Below are 18,639 nucleotides of genomic sequence, written 5' to 3'. Positions count from 1 at the left end.
ATACATGATGAACACTCAAAACACATAAAAACAGACGTCCACAAAGACAGCTCTCACACATAATATATTTATTGTAAAAAATACATATAAAAACAACTTCTGAGACATACAAAAGATCGGAGCTTAGAAACAGTATATTGAACAGACAAAGACCAAGCCATTTTTTGAATTGCATTACATATTTACAATTTTAATAAATAAAACTCAATTTGTTTCTATACCAGAGTAAAGGCAGATTGTCCATATCTTGGGGATGCAGATACCGCTGTGGTGACTCTTTTTAAAAACATTCTCATTATTCTCATCCAATACATCGGTCTCAAAAGCGGACGAGGGATCAACGCCCCGTGATTCAAAACCAAGGATGGAGGAACATTATACAAAATATCATCCTTGGTGGGAGAGGAGCTAGTTTACACAGAGCGTTTAGTTAGCATTGGTAAAAATTGAGGTATTGCACCACACAGCTTACAGGGGGGTAAAAATCAAAAATGACTAACGTGGGGCTTCAGATTGTCCATTATCTTTACTGACAACCCAACAACCCCCCCTTACCCCCCCCCCACCCCTCCCGCTCAAAGTATACAACATCATTACTCATTATCACCACAACAAATGTAACATCTAATGATCAATGTATCTCTTCTTCCGCACTCTCTCACACACAGCTCCCAAAGCACAGACAGACTTTTGGCATTGTTCTTCTTTTCTCAATACAAAAAGGGGGAAACATGCACGGGCTGCCCTCTAGTGGCAGGACAAGTCATAGCACCTCGGACCGCAGGACACTGGGGACAAAATAAAAAAAGGCTGGGGTGAAGAAACTAGCCGATGGGAAACCTGTGCACAGAGCTGACCTTTGTGCGGATCCATAACTTGGTAGGATAGAAATGTATCATGTAGAGCAGACATGCCCTTTGAGCAGGCAGCAAAAGCAATGAATTCATGTTTTTCTTGTTCAATCTGTACGGCCGGTCCGTCCTGGACTGTGCACAACCTGAATCAGCCAGGCTCTGCGTCCCAGCAGCCTTACTGTTAGGCTAGCATCTCAACGCACCCCTAAAAACACTACAAATACCTGCTTGCACATGAACCCCTTCACCCGGCAAAGGCAATCAACACACAAAAAAAAGGCAAAGGAAGCCATTTAACACATTTAGCGATAATCAGAATCACAATGGTGATGATACAATGTCTATAAGTCTTAAAAAAGGGAAGAGGGGGGGAGTTAATACAATAATTAGCCATCAGCTGTCCATAGCCTCCATTGTTGGGGAATGAGGCAGCTGCCGCATGGCGTAAACATGCCCCAAAAATACATCCCTCAACCCGCCCGTCCCTCCATCCCTCCCTGATCCGGCATTAATGTAACCAGATGGCCAAACTACCGCTGGGGTCTGGTCCAAAAATCCGGACTAGTCCCCAGAGAGAGTGTGAGAGCGAGGCGGGGTGACGGGACAAGACCCAAACCGCATTCCTTTAGCAAAGTCGAATGGGACCAATGAGCCGCCATGTCGCGTACCACTGCCACACATAGCAGTATGTTGCTGTAGTTTAAAAACTACCTTTAAAAAATTAAAAAGGGAACCCTCTTGACCAGCAGACCTCTGGGCAATGTACTGTAAACACACACACACACACACACACACACACTGCCAGACACACACACATGCACACTATCTCGAATATACCGTCACCATCAGGACACGTTCTGTCCCCAGTCGTCATATGAACACACGCACACTTACACACATACAACCTTATTTGAGAAAAAGAAATAAGCCTTGAGGGACAAAAGTGCTCAAATTGGTGCCGACGCCAGCGCTACTATGGCCCTATGAAATACCTAAACCTTCCTAAACAACCACCAAGTAGCAGCACATTGAGTTCAGCGCTAACTAACCACCTACAAGAAACTGACCTACTCAGCAAAAACAATCAATCAACTCACCCCCCAAACTTCCCCCTGAAATGTATACAGGTAACAACAGAAAACACCTAGTTACAGCAGCCCCCGTTCACAAAAACAAGCCCTCAACCGCCAGCTAGTTCAAAATAAAGCAGTACAATATTGACGTGGTAACAGTTCACTCTTTCAGTGTGAGGTTGGTTCATTTGGGGTTAGCCAAGGAAAGAAACATTCATCCAATGTATAACATGGAACAATACTTTTTTTTTTTTTTTGCAAAATGGTAGATAAAACGACCGATCCCATTTGTCGGGGGGAAAAAATACACAGGAGAGGATGCAGAGTCACAGTTAAGACAATTTCTTTTTTTTGCGTTCCTCCTCGAGTCCGAGAGGTTCTTTCTAGTGGGGCGTTCCATCGTTCTGGGATGATAATATTTATTTGACGTTTCTTTGCGTCCAGCGGTTTCAAGCCAAGTCCATCAAGGAGAGAGGGGACCCCCCCCTCCCCCCTCCCCTCCACCCTCTCTTCCACAGATTGATGGAGCAGCTGTTGGCGTTTGGCTTGAAATGGTCTAGACCAAGTTCAAATGGACCGGTCCAGACGGAGAGGGTCGGGTGTTACCAACTGTAGCTTCCTCTTAGGACCGCCTCAAATCCACTCAAATGTAGGTTTGTGTCTGGGGGTAGGGTGGGGGGGGGGGGGCTTTTTTGTTTTGTTCAATCAAATATACATTTTTTTTCTGCAGTATTGGGATTCAGTGTAGTCTCCTGTAGGGGCGGAACAGGTGAGAGTGCCAGTTAGACAAATGAAGTATTGTATCTATCTACTGTATTTGAATATAGTCTGCAGTGAGATATGTGCAGTGATGTGTGTCGTACTGTCGGCAGTTTGTCTTGCACACTCCCTGCGCACACGTGACACCCTGTTGTCCTTATATTATGTTGTTAGTATGTGCTGTAAAACCCGAATTTCCCCAAGGGGATTAATAAAGTGATATCTTAACTTTACGTTGACGATATGCCTCTGCACCAATGTCACCGAGACAGATTCTAGTTTATTGTTTCACTGTACTTGGTGATTTAAATGTTTCTGACACTGGAGAGTAGAAAATCTTACATCCAAGCAAATGCTATTGTCAAGACATAATGCTACACAGATCTACTGCAGATCATAATGTTGAAGCTGATGAAGTGTCTCAACACACACCTGAGTCGGGTTGGTCACTGTGTGGAATACATGTGACCCGTAAGTCAATCGAAGGGATGTTCAGGACAGCAGGGCTTCACCTTGGACCAGGAATCAATACAACTGGAGGGAGGGAACAAGCAGTGAGGGGAGGGGGGTGGGGGTGGGGAGAGGGGGGGGGGGATACAGAGACAACATTACATTTTGATTAACTCAAGTCAATGTGCCCATTGTATGCTCCAAAAAACCCAAAAGGAAGTGTGGTTTTGATTGTGGTGTCTCACACAAGGCGTAATTCACTCACTCATAGTGTGAAACATGACTAAATATAATCAGTGCGATAGGTTGTGAACGAGGTTGAGGTTTTCTGACTCCTTCAATGTGAAGCAACCAGCGATAAGATGTGAGAAGCCGGTGTTTATTTTATTTTGCTTATCATTTATGCATTTTTGCATTTTTTTTTGCTGTTATACCGTTTTCCTCCTTGTGTATTGTGTGATTGATTCTCTGTTATAAAATTCAATTGTCTTTGTTTTTCATCTTGATTTTATTTTGGTTTGGTTGTTGCTTTTGAGGCAAGATCTTTTTTTTTTTTTTTTTTACAGGGTTCCTACTCATTTTTCATTTTAAAATCCCAGGCTTTTTCCAATACACTATTTCTTCACTGAAACTGCACATTTCAAAATGATAAATCCTGATAATGGCTGTCAACTAGGCCATGCCACTCTATAGAACATTATTTTTAGGAACATCATATCATTTGGTCTATGACTATTGGAAATGTGTGGTCATATGTGTAATAGCATAGAAACAAACTTTGCTTCCTACTTTTCCATAATTCTTGTCCAATTACCACACTTGTAAATGACCAAATACAATTTCTAGACTTTTCCAGACCTGTGCAGGATCCCTGTATTCATCTCACCTGGACAAATTTCTATTTTCCCACCTCGTCTTTCTGTGTTTTATGAATTCACTTCAGTATTTTATTACTGTGCATATAAAACAAAAAATAGTTTACCTCTTATGGTAGACACAGAGGCAAGCCAGCCTGGCGATGGTCTCTCCCTGTACCAGATCCTCCAGACAGATAGAGCACTCGCCGCTGTCTTTACTGAGCACATCCGCTGTAAACACACACACACAGACACACACACAGGGCTTAAAAACAGCAGTGTCACCATCAACACAGAGGAGGGGACAATTCAGGGGATTTATGACTTGTTTTTCTGCACTTATGTAAAAGGAGCCAACAACCATCAGCGTTTTCAGGCTATCAAAAATGTACATGGAGCATTTCTGTGATATGATACTCACTGTTGTAAGGTAGAGGGGGAGACGTGAGGCAGCTCAACAGGTGATCCTCGATCCGACCTCCTGGGAAAGGCTTCGAACAGAAAGGACAGCGGATATCTGCACAGAGTAGAGAGACAATAGAGCTGAGATTAACACGCCGTGTCGTGGCGAGACATAAATGATAGATGATGCGCATGGCAGCCGCTGTGTTCGGACATCTAGCTCACACAGGCTGACCTGCCAAACGAAACAGGGACTGAAATACAAGCATCCAAACACAGGGGCTGTATTGTCATCCCGCAGATACTGATAAAGATTTGTGGGATTGATACGGTGATGGTGGCAGTTGATCCAAATTTACTTTTTCCAGTTGGCAGCAGTGTTTGACTGCATCAGTCCGCCACACACACAAAACAGCGAGTCGGGCCCGAGGGATAGCCAGGGTCACGGCCATCCGCAGATGGGACAGGAGGGGAGAAACTGCCTCGTTGCCCTACATTCCCCTCCTCCATCCATGAGCCGCTGCCAGCAGTGAGCGGGCATGTGAAGCCTTCGACCCATTTCCCTACACTTGCTAGAGGGCTGCCCCGGGAAACTCACCCCCATGTTGTGTTTTGGCTTGAGATCTCCTGTTTACCACATTACCACCATTTCTGTGCAACTTATTAGATAATGTGGAGTGTGTTTTTGCTTCCTCTTCAAGCTCATGTTCCCTTTTCTGTACACTTAAGGAGAAGGAGGTGAAGTAACATCATGTTTTGAAAGTATAAGCTGCATTATTAAATGATCACCACTGTCAATAGGCCTTGTGACATGAGAAAGCTTTTATGTCACTACCTCCAGTTTTACGCCATAGCAGGTCCACTTCATACAATGGGGTCTCAGATGATTTTAGTCAGCATGTGAGCACGAGAGAAGAGATTATCTGTTCAGGAATGTAAATTCCCCGAATAATCCATTTTCATTAAGCAGTGGCCAGATTGAGGGTCACATTGTTGAATTCCATGTAACTTTAAATCTAGTTGCTGCTGTATTAATTTGTTTCTGACACTGAGCTGTCATACACATCTACAAACAAACAAAGCAACTCCTTCACAGTCCATTAACGTTACGATCAGCAAACAATTGCAACATATGTGATTTATGCGCACAAATCCAAAAAACGACATGCAAAAAACGCTATTGTTTTTGTACGATTATTTTAACTTACTGCCATGGCGGTTGTTGACACGGTAAAGGCCGATCCAAGCCTCTGACACCGGCCGCTGGTGTGTGCCTCGAACCCGGGCGGATCTTGCGGCGACATTGCGCCCGGAAGAGTGCCGATTCCCGGGCAGCCGCTCAGAAAAAGTGCGGTGGGGCATGCGGCCTGTCTCTTCCCCGGGCTGATGTTCCGCATTGACAGGAGCATCTGGGCTAGTATTCCCGTCTTCCTCTGGCTTGTCCTCGCTGTTGTCGTCCGCTGGTGATGCCTGGCTGATGCTGGAGGGGAGGCTGTGGTGGTCGGCAGGGCTTCCGTCGGCGCTCGCTTGTTGCCCCATGTCCGAGTCACTGCCCTCCTCCGATCGGCTCCGGTTGGCCTCTGTGTCCTCAAAACTCCCCGAGAAGTCTACCATAAGACTGGTGGGCCTGGTACAGCGGGGTCGCCGGTACGAGTCTCGCTTTGTGCCATCTTTTCCGAAAGCTGAGGGAACCGGGTCTTCTTGTAAGCGACTTGCTCTCGTCCCCATCTCTTCTGCTGAGAGCCGTTCACCAGCTAGCTCGCTAGCTAATTCAGCTGGCTAGCCGACCTGCTTCCTCAAAGCGAACCGCAGAACAAGGGGACGAGTCACTAGTACGCTGTTAACCTCGAAATGACCGTTATATAGTTAAATACTCAGTCAAGAACTCAAAATAATAGCCAATATCTATCTACGAAGCTCTACAAAGCTGATATCTGTAGTTCAACGTCCCTTCTCTGGCCTCAATTTGTCCTTTCTCTCCACATTTTTCTTTCTTTGACGTTCCCGATCTCGCTGCTGCAGCGGAAATGGAGCATTTTCGCTTCCTCCTTTGCGCCATACAATAATAATTACGGTAGCGTCATCATGTCCCCTAAACAACTTGTAATCTAATCGTTGAACGGTAAATACGCATGCAGATGTTGTGATTTTGTTTGTATGTGTTTGGTGTTTTTTCCGCCTAATGTATCTGAAGCAGTTTCGTCTTTATTTTATTCAAGTGTATGATTATTTGAGAGAAGGGACCCATACCTGTGTTATTACGGTAAAAAGGTACACAATAAAACTGACCAATCAGCACTGCTCTGGCCAGTCATGCAGCTGAATGAGGAAATTTACTGTAAATCAGAAGGTACACTGCCTGACTAGACTTTATATATAGATGCCGACACTACATTATATAAAAAGCTAACTTTATACAGTATTGCACAGATTTGAACAGAGTCACCGGCCTGCCCGCAGAGGGTGAACTGTGGTTTAAGGTAAGTTTGTGCGTCTCTTTGCATTGGGCTCGGTTAACCACCACGCCTATGCAAACTCTGAGTCATAGTCATTACACAGAAAAACAGTAGGTACCAGCTTGGCTAATGTTCAATTCTAGCATGGTTTCTCTCTGTTCAAGTCAAGTATAGCAGCCAAATATGGTTCTTAAAATGACAGTATTAAAATTATTTTCTTTCTACCAACTAAATACTGTAAGTTCAATCCACACAATCCAGTAGCTCTATGCTTTATTTTTGTTTATATTTGTAAGGATGTAATGTGTCATTATTACACATAGTTCCATATCTGTGCACAATTTTTTCCAAGTTATTTGTGGTTGTTTCCTATGCATTGTGGTTCTCCTTGTATCTACTGACGCACCATTCAGTCTGTTGGGCCTCTGGCTGACTGTTTGCAAACTTTGTCCTCTTTTTATTGCTGTCTTTGTAATAGAAATGCCCGTATGTGAGCACACACCTTAACTGCAGTAGTACAGCGCCTGTTCATACAATTAGTGGAATGCTGCTGAACAGCTTATCTTAATAATTACTGCTGTCCAGGGTGGAGACAGTGATTTGTGTTTATCTATGATTTTAGAAGAGAGGCTCACCTTTGGGATGGCTTTTGACCCTCGATTGACGTCTTTCTCAACAGAGATGAGGGCGCTGAGTTTGCTGCAGGCAGATGTGGCTCCTGGAGAGCAGCCGGCCGCATCGGGCAGAAGCCTCTTCTCCAACTACATTCCTCCGAGTCTGGAGAACAAGCTCCTGGCCCAGGCGTCCTCGCTGATGCCTCAGCCCAGCTCTCGGCTCTCCTCCCTGGCATCGCAGCCCTCCTCCTGCCCCTCTCTTCAGCCCTCCAGCCTGTCCTCCACCACGTCCTCCTTTCTCCTCTCCGCCTCCTCCTCTTCCTGCTCTCCTTCCCTCACCTCTCCCCTCCTTAGCACCCAGAACAGGCTCCTAACTAGAGACCTGACCCTCCTCTCCTCCTCTGCTATCTCTGCTTCTCTCCCCCATGGCTCTCTGCTCTCCACTTCCCTGGCCGGCAGCGCTCTGCTCAGCCGCTCCTCTCACCTCGCTCCCTCATCCCTCTATCCTGGTCTGGGTGGAGAGCAGAAGAGGGAGGATGGAGGAGACGAAGGAGGAGAGGAAATATCTGAAGAGATGCAGTCCTGCGGTGAAGAAACGAGCGTGGTACTTTGAAATATTCTTCCATTTTTGTTGTTTTTTTTTACCATTTTATCTGTTTTTCACAAATTGGAATAAAGCTCAAGATCAACTGAAAATATTTGAATGTATGACACCAGCAAGTTTGATGAATCCTGTTTCCAGAGGTGGGGACTCGAGTCACATGACTTGGACTCCAGTCACAATTTCAATTGCTTGAGACTTGACTTAATGCATGAAGAGAAGACTTGAGACTTGACTTGACTTGTACTTTGATGACTTGAAAAGGTTCCTAAAGTCTTGACAAAAGAATGATTGAATTTATTGAAGTTTAAACTGATTATAGAAATCAAACCCATGATGCTCTTACCAAGTTTTTATCCTGTTAAAACCATATTGCATTGAAAAGTCCTAGATATTTAGTTTTCTTTAAGATATTAAATTGATACTGAACTCTTGATTTGTTCTGACTTGACTTGCTGTTCTACATTTAGACTTGAGACTTGTACCTCAAGACTTGAGACTGACTTGGGACTCGAGCAAAGTTGACTTGGTCACACCTCTGCCTATTGCATGGCTACTGTTCTCAACTACATTCTTCTGCATCAACAGGATTTGGAGGAAGAAGGTGTGTTGCCTGCGGAGGACGAGGCCGACCTGACCATCGAGTTACCGGTCCTGCAAACAGAGCTGGGCGACCAGGAGCGAGACCAAACTGTGGCAATCAGGCAGGAGGAGTTTGCTGAAATGGAGAGAGGAAAGGATGAAGCTGAAGAGGAACTGAAGGATAAAAAGGTAAGAGAGAGTATTCTACTGTGGATATTGTATGAAATAGAAATAGTCTCTCCTCTCAGATTCAGGGAAAGCTTTATTGACGTGAATTAGTGTTGCCAAAGCATATTATAATAGTACAGGAGAAAATAAGCTGCAATACAGATGAATATAATACAATAAAGGATTGGCAAATTCAGTAATTATAGGAATTTTTTTTGTTCATATGATAAATATGATTATATGTAATGCTGTGGACAATACATAGATTCATAAGAAGTACATCCTAGACAATTTAGGCACTAATTATCCCTGAGATTATAACACAATGAAACAAGAACCACTGGGAGTTTGAATGAATTTGTAAGGGAATAGAAATTAGGAATTGCACTTTCAAATTTTGGGGAGTACATTTCTCTTTGTGCTGTATGTGAGGTGCTTTTGTCGTTGAAACCCGTGTCGACTACCAAGATGTATTCCTGTATGTTTAAATAATGTTTATATAAAGCGATTCTGATCCCTCTGACTTCTGAACAAATGCTTCCTTGGCTTCGTCTCATCCCTCAGTATCACCTGCTGAACGCAGTGTGTTGCTCCCTGGTCAATAAAAGCAAGGCTCCAGGCCAGAAGGAATGGGACTCAGAGGACAGCGTGTGGACCAGGATCACAAACCTGGCTAAGGACATCTCCGCCTCTGACCCACAGTTTCTTCTCAAGGTTTGTGTGTGTGTGTGTGTGTGTGTGTGTGTGTGTATGAGTGTGTGTCCTGTGCAGTGTTTCCTCTAATTTTATGCAGCTGTGGTGCTTGGGGCGATAATTCTAGTTTTGTCCCATATCTGTCGCTGTTTGGGTCTAAGCTGTTTAAAGTTGAGGCTGTAGTGCTAAAGATGTTTTTTAATCATACTAAAATCATTACTTCTAAAACATTTCGTCTGTAGTTATTTTAGTTTTAGATTATAGTAAGACTGAATTACAGTGCTAATTTTAATTTCACATTTTCTCTAGCAGTCGTGGTCATTTCCTTGCTCTCTGAGGGCATTTTCATGCAATTTTCATTTATTATTCACTATATATAATTTTCTGTGAACAAAACTTATTGTAATAGATTCTAGTTTTTTGCCACAGAGACAGAGCAGTGGATTTTTTTTTGTTAGTACCGATGGAAAAGTTGCTCTGACATTTACAACATAACAAACTTCAATGTAACAGTGAAAATAAGCAAAGCATATAGACAGTACACAGTGCAACAGTCACTTAATGGGCTAAGATTGTCAAATTATTAAATAAATGTCAAATTATTCATACACATGTGCTAGTAACTATTCATACACACAGCCATATACAGTATATTTGTTCTTTCTTCCCCCATCCAGGTGGCAGTGTACACCAGACAGGAGCTGAACATCCGCATCACAGCGAACTTCCTATTGGCTCTGGCCGCCAACCAGCCGTCTACCAAGCCACATGTCCGCAGATACTTCTGTGCCGCTGTACAGCTGCCGTCTGATTGGCTGGAAGTGGTCAGAATCTACAGCACAGTAAGTCTTAGCCGCAGTCTGGGGGAAGCTTGAAGTTCGGCCTCTGGACTGAAGCCTGCACCGGTGTGTTCAGCGTAGTGTGTGAGGGCTTCAAATATTCTAAAAAGGAGGAACGAGACAGGCTTCGTGACATCACACGTTGCCTTGGATACAGCAATGCTGCAGTCTCATGTCGAAATCCCAGATGTTCTTGACCATCTGTTTTCATCAGTCGGATGAAAACACACATGGAAACTGTGCGCAAAATATGTTTGACTGAAGATACAAACAACTGTACACAAAAACACTACACTACCAAGACAGATATTTACCTTTTACAGGTAAAGGTTTTCTTGCCACCACCTGCCATGATTGGTGTGTTGCTGTTTTTTTTTTTTTTGGACACTTCCCCATGTCCTTATTTATTAAAGTCGCTGATGCTATGAATTATGGGCAGTTCCCCCTGAAAAGCTTGCAGGTCTGCAGACTCACTGAAAGTCTGCATGAAAGGCTCTAAAAGTTCACACCAGCGCCCTAAAAACACTTGCTGATTTCTGCAGTGGGACGGCCCTAAGCCCTTTTGGATTTAGTGGGAAAGCGCCTCAAAGTCCGTGAGACCGGTCATTGATGTTGGGCCAGTGAGTCACTCTCAATTAGCTGGTAGTTGGGCGCTCAGATTTATCCTGCTTTTTGTACATGACAGTCCTCTTCAAACCCCAAAGAGTGACTCATTCTTATTCCAATAAAAGCTAATGTTTTGCTGATTTGTTCTGAAACTGTTCAACTGTATATTTGTTGGTTTGACTGGTTTGTTTTTATGTGAGTGTGTGTGTGAGAGTGAGAGAGACTGTCTGTGAGAGAAAGAGGGCTCATATCAGCCCATCTCTCTCTGTTCTGTCCAGTCTAAACACTGTTTCTCTGTCTCCAGTGCTTCAGTCGCTCCCTGCCAGCCTGCCTGAAGAAGGCCATGGCCGACAAGTTCAAGCAGTTCAGCGAGTATCAGCTGGCCAAGTACAACACACGCAAACACCGCTGTAAACACAGCCGCAAAAGGTCCAAAGGCAAGGTACAGAGGAAATGAGTTTGGTCACTGTTTTATTGTTTTATTTGACCTATATCCAGTCTGATAGTCCCATGGAAAGAAAACTGTCACTGTTAGCTGCTGTCACTGTTAATATTAGTGATAAATGTGTTTCTTGCTCCTTTATTCTTCTTTTCTCCACCGTGCAAAAATAGTTGAAACCCACACACTATTAGCTGCCTGGATTGAAAATGGATTGAAAGATGGGGGGGGGGGCTCACGTGACCCGAACGAGGATGGCTCCTTACAACTTCGCACATAAAACTACCCCAAACTTCTACAAACCTGACCCACAACTCGGACCTGACTATGTCAAAACCTTTGTCAGTCAAAGAGTGTGACATTTTTACTAAAGCACGCGAGACAAGCTCACGAAGTGCGAAGACAACCTCGTCGGTCGAGAACACCGAGGCTAACAACATGGCGAATATATCCGAGGTGCTAACTGAGCTAAAAGCGCTCCGCTCTGAGTTCGGGTCGAAGCTGGATGGAATAGATACTCGTCTGGGCGAAATGGCGAACTCTATTACAGCACTAGAGAACAATCTGGTTAATATCAAACGAGATGTTTCTTACAAACACTGAAGCCTGCAACAACATCAGACAATGGCTGGAACAATACAGACAGGATCATGCAGCTTCCCCTGTTACTCCTGCAGTAATATGGGACGCAGCTAAAGCTGTGATTAGAGGACAGCTGATCTCATACACATCTGCAAGGAAAAAGACTGTTAACCAAACAAACTGAACAATTTAAAAAGGAGTTTATTAATCTGGAGCAATCTCACAAACAATCGCCCACATATGAAAATTTGAGTAAGCTAAATGCTGTTAGAACTAGTCTTAATCTTATTCAAACTGAACATATCAAATATTTTCTGTTTTTCACCAGACAGCATTATCATGAATATGGCAATAAGCCTAGCAGGCTCTTAGCTTATCAGCTTAAAAAAGAACGTGCTGATCGTACAATAAAATGTATACGCAACACAACAGGTCAATTGAACGCAACACAACAGGTCAATTGAAATACAATCACTAAAGTCTTCATTCCTTGATTTTTACACACAGCTGTACACATCAGAAAACCCCTCCAAATCATATAGCCGCATGTTCTTAGAGAAGGTATCTCTGCCTTCAATTTCTGAAGATGATAAGTTGAACTCTCCATTTACTTCGGAGGAGGTGCTGCAAGCAATTATGTCATTGCCTTCCGGAAAAACTCCAGGTTTGGACGGATATTCTGTAGAATTCTATTTGGCCTTTTGGCCTTACAGACTTTTTCGAGAATGGAATCCTTCCTGAATCAATGAAGACAGCTGTAATATCATTGATACATAAGAAGGACAAAGACGTCGCAGAATGTTCATTCCGTCCAATTTCATTACTCCCAGTCGATTTCAAGATAATATCAAAATTAATTGCACATAGATTAGAAGACTTACTGCCCCATTTTATTAATCCTGATCAGTCCGGCTTTGTAAAGGCACGTTATGCTTCAGATAACATTCGGAGGCTATTAAATGTAATTGACGACTCGACCCTATACAATCGACCAGCGTTAGTAATATCACTTGACGCAGAAAAAGCGTTCGATAGAGTCAAGTGGTCATATTTATTCTCTGTCTTGGAGAAATTAAATTTTGGTGATAGATGTATCAGGTGGATCAAGTCTATGTACAGCAATCCACAAGCTCAAATATGTGTAAACGGCACTCTCTCTGAAAAGTTTGGCTTATATAGAGGCTGCCGGCAGGGGTGCCCATTATCCCCGTTCTTATTTAATTTGGCAATTGAACCCCTTGCAGAGGCCATACGGATCAGTAGAGAGATTTCCGGAATAGATATTGGGAAAACAGAGAATAGAATCTCATTGTATGCTGATGATATTATCCTGTACCTGACCAACCCAGAGAAATCAATCCCAGCAATGCTACAAAATTAACTTAGCGAAATCCAATGCCTGCTTACTGAACTCGTCAATTTCTAGCAAACTCAAGAGCATTTCTCCCTTCACCTGGGCACAGAGCGGATTTAAGTATCTGGGGGTGAATGTGTCTCCTAAACTTAAGGATTTGTTTCGTATAAACTACGCCCCACTACTCAAAAAGATCAAGGAAGAATTAGAACATTGGAATCTGCTTCCCATTTCATTTCTCGGACGAATTAACCTAATTAAAATGGATGTATTGCCATGATTTAGCTATCTATTTCAGTCACTGCCCTGTTATTTACGACTGGAATAGCGCACTTATACTTGAAAAAATAAGGGGGATATCTTTCTGAGAACATGGGAACCCCTTATGGACCTCTGACCATCCGCCTAGCCCGGTTAGATGTGCCTTGACTCACTATTATTTTATCCTACTTTTTTGTTTCTTCTGTACTGTAAGAATGATGAAAATGAATGAATAAATAAATAATTGAAAAAAAAAAAGAAAATGGATTGAAAGGCCATGTTTCCTTTTTGTTACAATAAATAAGCAAAAGGCTGGTAACAGAGTGTAGGTTTAAACAATTTCCTCTTCATTAACACTCAGTGTAGATACTGTATCTCTTCTCTCCATCATTCATTATCCTCCATTATCTCTCCGTTTTCAGAAACCAACCAATAAACAGCTGGAAGACTGGGCAAACATGCTCAGATCAGATGCAAGTATGCTGAAGAAGTTTGTGAGTCTATTTTCATAAATTATTATTATTATTATTATGCAGTTGGTTTGAATACATTTTTGAAAGGTTTTAGTTTTAAGATTTTTTGCATATTGTTAAACAGATACTTATGTATTCATAGGATTGTTTTCCTGCGTAATTTGATGCAGCAACGGTGCTAAAAAAAAAAAACACCATTGCTAAAACAATTTTTCATAATAAAAGCATTAATTCTGAGCATTGAGACCACACTTCTTAGTCTTTTAGAGGAACATTAGGCTAAATTGTACTTTTATTATAATTCACTGGTTTGTAATATTTTGTGTGTGTGCGTGTGTGTGTGTGTGTGTGTCTGCAGTTGCAGATAGAGGGCAGTCCAGCTGTGGTGGATAAGAAGCAGAGTGAGTTCAGTATGAAGAAGATGATCAAGAGGCTCCACATTAAAGAACCAGCCCAGCATGTTATGGCCATACTGGGAAGAAAGTAAGACACACACACACACACACACACACACACACACACACACACACACACACACAGATTTTGGTATCACCCCTTCTGTTGGTTGATTTTAGTTACATGTGGCCCAAATGGGAGTATTTTCACATGGAACAAGCTCAAGCTAAATATCACACACTCGCTATCGGATAGTTTGTGTCCTGAAATTCCCTCGATTTACTCTTGAACCCCCTCAGTTTCCTCCAAAAATCCCTGCATAAATTCAACTTCTGAATAGTGTAAACATATATATTGTGCATATTGTATAAAATATCTTGTCCTTTACTATGTACATGGTGTCATTATCTTTTGAAATGTTACATACAAAAACGCACCAAGGCAAATTCCTAGGACATGTAAATATGCATGATAGTACATTTATCTGTACCTGTACATGTAAATGAACTATCATATGCTGCAGGCCCTTTTTGACCTACTTGCAGTATTTTCTTTAAAGGAAACTAGGAATTTCACTTACCCTAACCTTTCACTAACCCTAACCCTTCAGACGTTTATTCTTCATTTATACGGCTGGAAAGTAGCAAGGGAGACACAGGAGAGAAAGAAAATTCGATCTCCGTTGTTCCAGAGGCGGGTGACTTACCACTTGACTACCTCTGGGCACGTCCTACTTGCAGCTTTAAAATACACTGTGATATGTGTGTGTGTGTCCCAGGTATCCTGCCGACCTGAAGGCGTTCACCCACAGCGGGTTGAGCGGCGTGTGGGACAGGGAGCGAGCCGGGAAGCGGATGAGGCTGAAGGAGCCGGAGACGTGGGAGCGTCTGCTCAGTCAGCAGGGCAACAAAGCCGCCACCTGGGAGAAGCTCATAGGTGCGCTCAGTACAAATAGACATACTTTTTAAATCCAGAGAAAGTCCACTGAGCATGCATACTCTTTTCCAGCAATTCTGTACACATGTACAAATCACTTTGATACGCACACACACGCAACCCTGTGCGTACTGGTGTTCAACAGTTACACACAGTATACAGTCACACACATAAACACACTTTCAAACATACTAATATACATACATACAACTACAAATGCATACTCAACATTTTCAAGACACACAATACACATTCTCAAATATTGCATATATAGAGTAAAGAAATGCACACACACACACAAACCTGAATACACATGTTCAAGCGCACATACATGTATACAGTCAAAAACATACATACAAAACACTTCGCATATGATGCACATGCTCAAACACACACACACACACACATACAGTTGTGCTCTTGCATATCTAATACACTTTCGAGCAGCCAAACACAGAAACACACACATGCACGCACTCACACATTGACAGAAATATTTCTACTGTACAGAAAACAAGTCTCTTCCCTTCATGGCCATGCTGAGGAACCTGAGGAACATGATAACTCAGGGCATCAGTGAGACTCATCACCAGAAGATCCTCAGCAGACTGACCAATAAGGTGAGACTCTCAACCCCATAGTGAAGCACTTTGTAACAGAGGTGTGACCGAGTCAACATTGCTCGAGTCCCAAGTCAGTCTCAAGTCTTGAGGCACAAGTCTCAAGTCAAGTCCCAAGTCTAAATGTAGAACTCCAAGTCAAGTCAGAACAAATCAAGAGTCCAGCATCAATTTAATATCTTAAAGAAAACTAAATATCTAGGACTTTTCAATGCAATATGGTTTTAACAGGATAAAAACTTGGTAAGAGCATCATGAGTTTGATTTCTATAATCAGCTTCAACTTCAATAAATTCAATCATTCCATACAAATTCAGAAAACAGAATTTAAATTCAGTCGTCTGGTGGAACAAATCTCATCACTTTCAATCTGAGTCATTTACACAAACACAAGATCTCAAGTCAAGACTTTAGAAACCTTTTCAAGTCATCAAAGTACAAGTCAAAGTCAAGTCCCAAGTCACCAGAACCCAAGTCAAGTCTCAAGTCTTTTCTTCATGCATCAAGTCAAGTCTCAAGCAGTTAAAATTGTGACTCTGCCACTTCTGCTCTGTAAACCTTTTTTTTTTTTTTTTTAAAGTGCCATACAAATAAAGTTATTAAAAGTTAAGGTATCCTCTATAATGTTAAAATTTTGTAAGTAAAAGGGTTCAAGTTAACTCAAATAATATTCATTTGTTAGTTTTGTGCCATTATGTTTTTTCATAGTAGTCACATTTTTCCAATGGTGCTTTCTCTGTTTTGGAACGTAATTCATGAACTGATCTGTGTAACTGTCTGGTTGTGATCTGGTCACAGAAAGCCGTTATTCAGAGCAGACAGTTTCCCTTCAGATTCCTCGCTGCCTACAAAGTCATCATGGAGCTGAACAGTTTGGGTGAGCTACACACATACACACACATGCAGACAGACACAGACACATAGCCAGGCATACATTTACACACTGGGGTTCAAGTGATAGGAGTTTTTGAAAGTCAACATCGATGTTTTTAGACTGAAGTCCCTTATAGCCAATATTTAATATCTTTAAGTTTGACCATTTTCATGCCAAAAAATGTCAAGTATTCACTGTTTTCCCCACAATTTTATTCTTGTCAAGGTGGAAAAGTCTTTGAAACAGCATTTAGACCATCATGTGACACTAAAACTCAGTTGAAACCCAGACTGATGAAACTCTTTTAGTGTTAGCAGCTCTTTAAGTCAGGCTGACCCACCACACCTATTCAATGGTGAGGGGAAACTCTGGGAGTCCCATCATTCAAGCCTTTCAATGAAGAATACATTTACAAAAAATATAATTGAACATTTAAATTAATAAATTAAAATAATTGAAAGAAAACACAACTTTATTGCAGGTTTTATAGTTTGTATGTAGCTGTAGTTAAGGAGGAACAGTGGATGAGATGACTGGCCAATAACAAAAGCCCAACAGCAGCCAGATACATTGGCAAACAAATATATTGATCTAACCCTACTTAACGAAGTGTAACCTTAACATATACATATACAAACAAATGCACACATACCGTATTTGAGTGACTGTTTGCCTGCCTCTCCTCCAGCCTCGGCCTCACAGAAGGCGCTCCCCCCCTGTAAGGAGATTTTGAAAGGCATCCTGAAGAGGATTCCTAAGAGCAAGCGCTTCAAGCGCCTGGACTGGGACACGGCCCACAGGAGGAGGATGAGGGTGGCGCTGGGCGTGCCCTTCGTCTACCGACTGTACAGTATGAAGAAGGCCCAGCTGCAAAAAGCCAAGTATGTATAAACTAGAGACTGTTCACTTTGCACCAAAGTGTCAACAAAGATGTCAACAAAATAAAAAAAAACGAGGATCTTGCAGATTACCACTTGAAATCACTTCTTTAGACCTATTTCTAAAGATGTGCTTTTATGTAATGATGTTTCCTTTTCATTGTTGGTTGTCTTGATTGTGAAGCGCTCTGTAAACTGTTTACAAAAAGGATATATAGCTAAAATGATGCTTCTTCTTCTTCTTCTTCTTCTTCTTCTTCCTCTTCCTCCTCCTCCTCAATGGAGCCAAAGAGTAATATGACAGTGTTGATCGCTCAGTAGAGAATAGGATATTATATGAATTGGAGGCTCATTTCAAAGAGGGACCAGGAGTATTAGACTTAAGTGCAAAACCGTACAGGCGCACTTTTTTTTCCCACTCAGATGGGAAATTTGTGTAGTCATATGAATTAAAAAGACAGTATGCATCCACATGGAAAAGAAAACATAATGTAACAATCGTGGTAAAAACTGTGTGTGTTTCTATATGTGTGTGTCTGTGTGCGTCCATCAGACAGAAGCAGTACACCGTGGCTCTGTTGGACCGCTACCGCAAAGCTCTGGAGACGGCGGTGCAGCTCTCCTGCCGTTACAACGTGCCTCCGCTCCCCGGACGAACCGTCGTCTTGCTCTCCAGCAACATGAGGGACGACGAGTCCTGGAGCAAGAAACACGACTTCTGCTTCCCGCCGGACCCTGAGGAGGAGGAGGAGGAGAAGAAGAAGGATGAGGAGGAGGAGGAGGAGGAGGAAGAAGAAGAAGAGGAAGAGAAGAAAAGGAAGAAGAAAAAAGGAGACGAGCATGACGTGCTCACTCCTTCTGTAAGGGCTTTT

At 42.5% G+C, this 18,639-nt stretch overlaps 2 protein-coding genes across 2 annotated transcripts in view; one reads left to right on the top strand and one right to left on the bottom strand.

Moving 5' to 3' along the window:
• Positions 1-51: 51 nt before the first annotated feature.
• LOC139928886 (uncharacterized) lies at positions 52-6,432 on the bottom strand. Its single transcript, XM_071921596.2, has 5 exons — positions 5,604-6,432; positions 4,415-4,510; positions 4,119-4,224; positions 3,119-3,220; positions 52-2,679 (listed from the first exon to the last, which is right to left on the bottom strand). Exons 1-4 carry the CDS (start codon positions 6,121-6,123, stop codon positions 3,163-3,165), a joined length of 780 nt encoding a protein of 259 aa, XP_071777697.2. The 5' UTR covers positions 6,124-6,432; the 3' UTR covers positions 52-2,679; positions 3,119-3,162.
• A 313-nt stretch (positions 6,433-6,745) lies between these two features.
• Positions 6,746-18,639, top strand: part of tep1 (telomerase-associated protein 1) — a 36,814-nt gene continuing 24,920 nt past the window's right edge. Inside the window, exons 1-13 of the mRNA XM_071921595.2 lie at positions 6,746-6,875; positions 7,531-8,069; positions 8,655-8,837; positions 9,381-9,530; positions 10,187-10,351; positions 11,259-11,396; positions 14,013-14,084; positions 14,422-14,546; positions 15,238-15,395; positions 15,906-16,015; positions 16,814-16,892; positions 17,578-17,770; positions 18,321-18,627. Of these exons, the coding sequence (XP_071777696.2) occupies positions 7,533-8,069; positions 8,655-8,837; positions 9,381-9,530; positions 10,187-10,351; positions 11,259-11,396; positions 14,013-14,084; positions 14,422-14,546; positions 15,238-15,395; positions 15,906-16,015; positions 16,814-16,892; positions 17,578-17,770; positions 18,321-18,627 (2,217 nt within the window). The 5' untranslated portion in view covers positions 6,746-6,875; positions 7,531-7,532. The remainder of the gene's footprint in view (positions 6,876-7,530; positions 8,070-8,654; positions 8,838-9,380; positions 9,531-10,186; positions 10,352-11,258; positions 11,397-14,012; positions 14,085-14,421; positions 14,547-15,237; positions 15,396-15,905; positions 16,016-16,813; positions 16,893-17,577; positions 17,771-18,320; positions 18,628-18,639) is intronic.

The sequence above is a fragment of the Centroberyx gerrardi genome, chromosome 13 (genome assembly GCF_048128805.1).
Source record: "Centroberyx gerrardi isolate f3 chromosome 13, fCenGer3.hap1.cur.20231027, whole genome shotgun sequence".
In the NCBI taxonomy this organism is placed as follows: domain Eukaryota; kingdom Metazoa; phylum Chordata; class Actinopteri; order Beryciformes; family Berycidae; genus Centroberyx; species Centroberyx gerrardi.
Note: the sequence above shows the minus strand (reverse complement) of the source record. Positions and strands in the feature narration are given on the sequence as shown.

Coding starts and splice junctions, on each gene's coding strand:
- LOC139928886 (XM_071921596.2), bottom strand. CDS start 6,123: ATGGGGACGAGAGCAAGTCGCTTACAAGAAGACCCGGTTCCCTCAGCT. Junction 4,511..5,603: donor TGTCAACAACCGCCATGGCA/GTAAGTTAAAAT, acceptor TACTCTGTGCAG/ATATCCGCTGTCCTTTCTGT. Junction 3,221..4,118: donor CTCTGTGTCTACCATAAGAG/GTAAACTATTTT, acceptor CCCTCCCTCCAG/TTGTATTGATTCCTGGTCCA.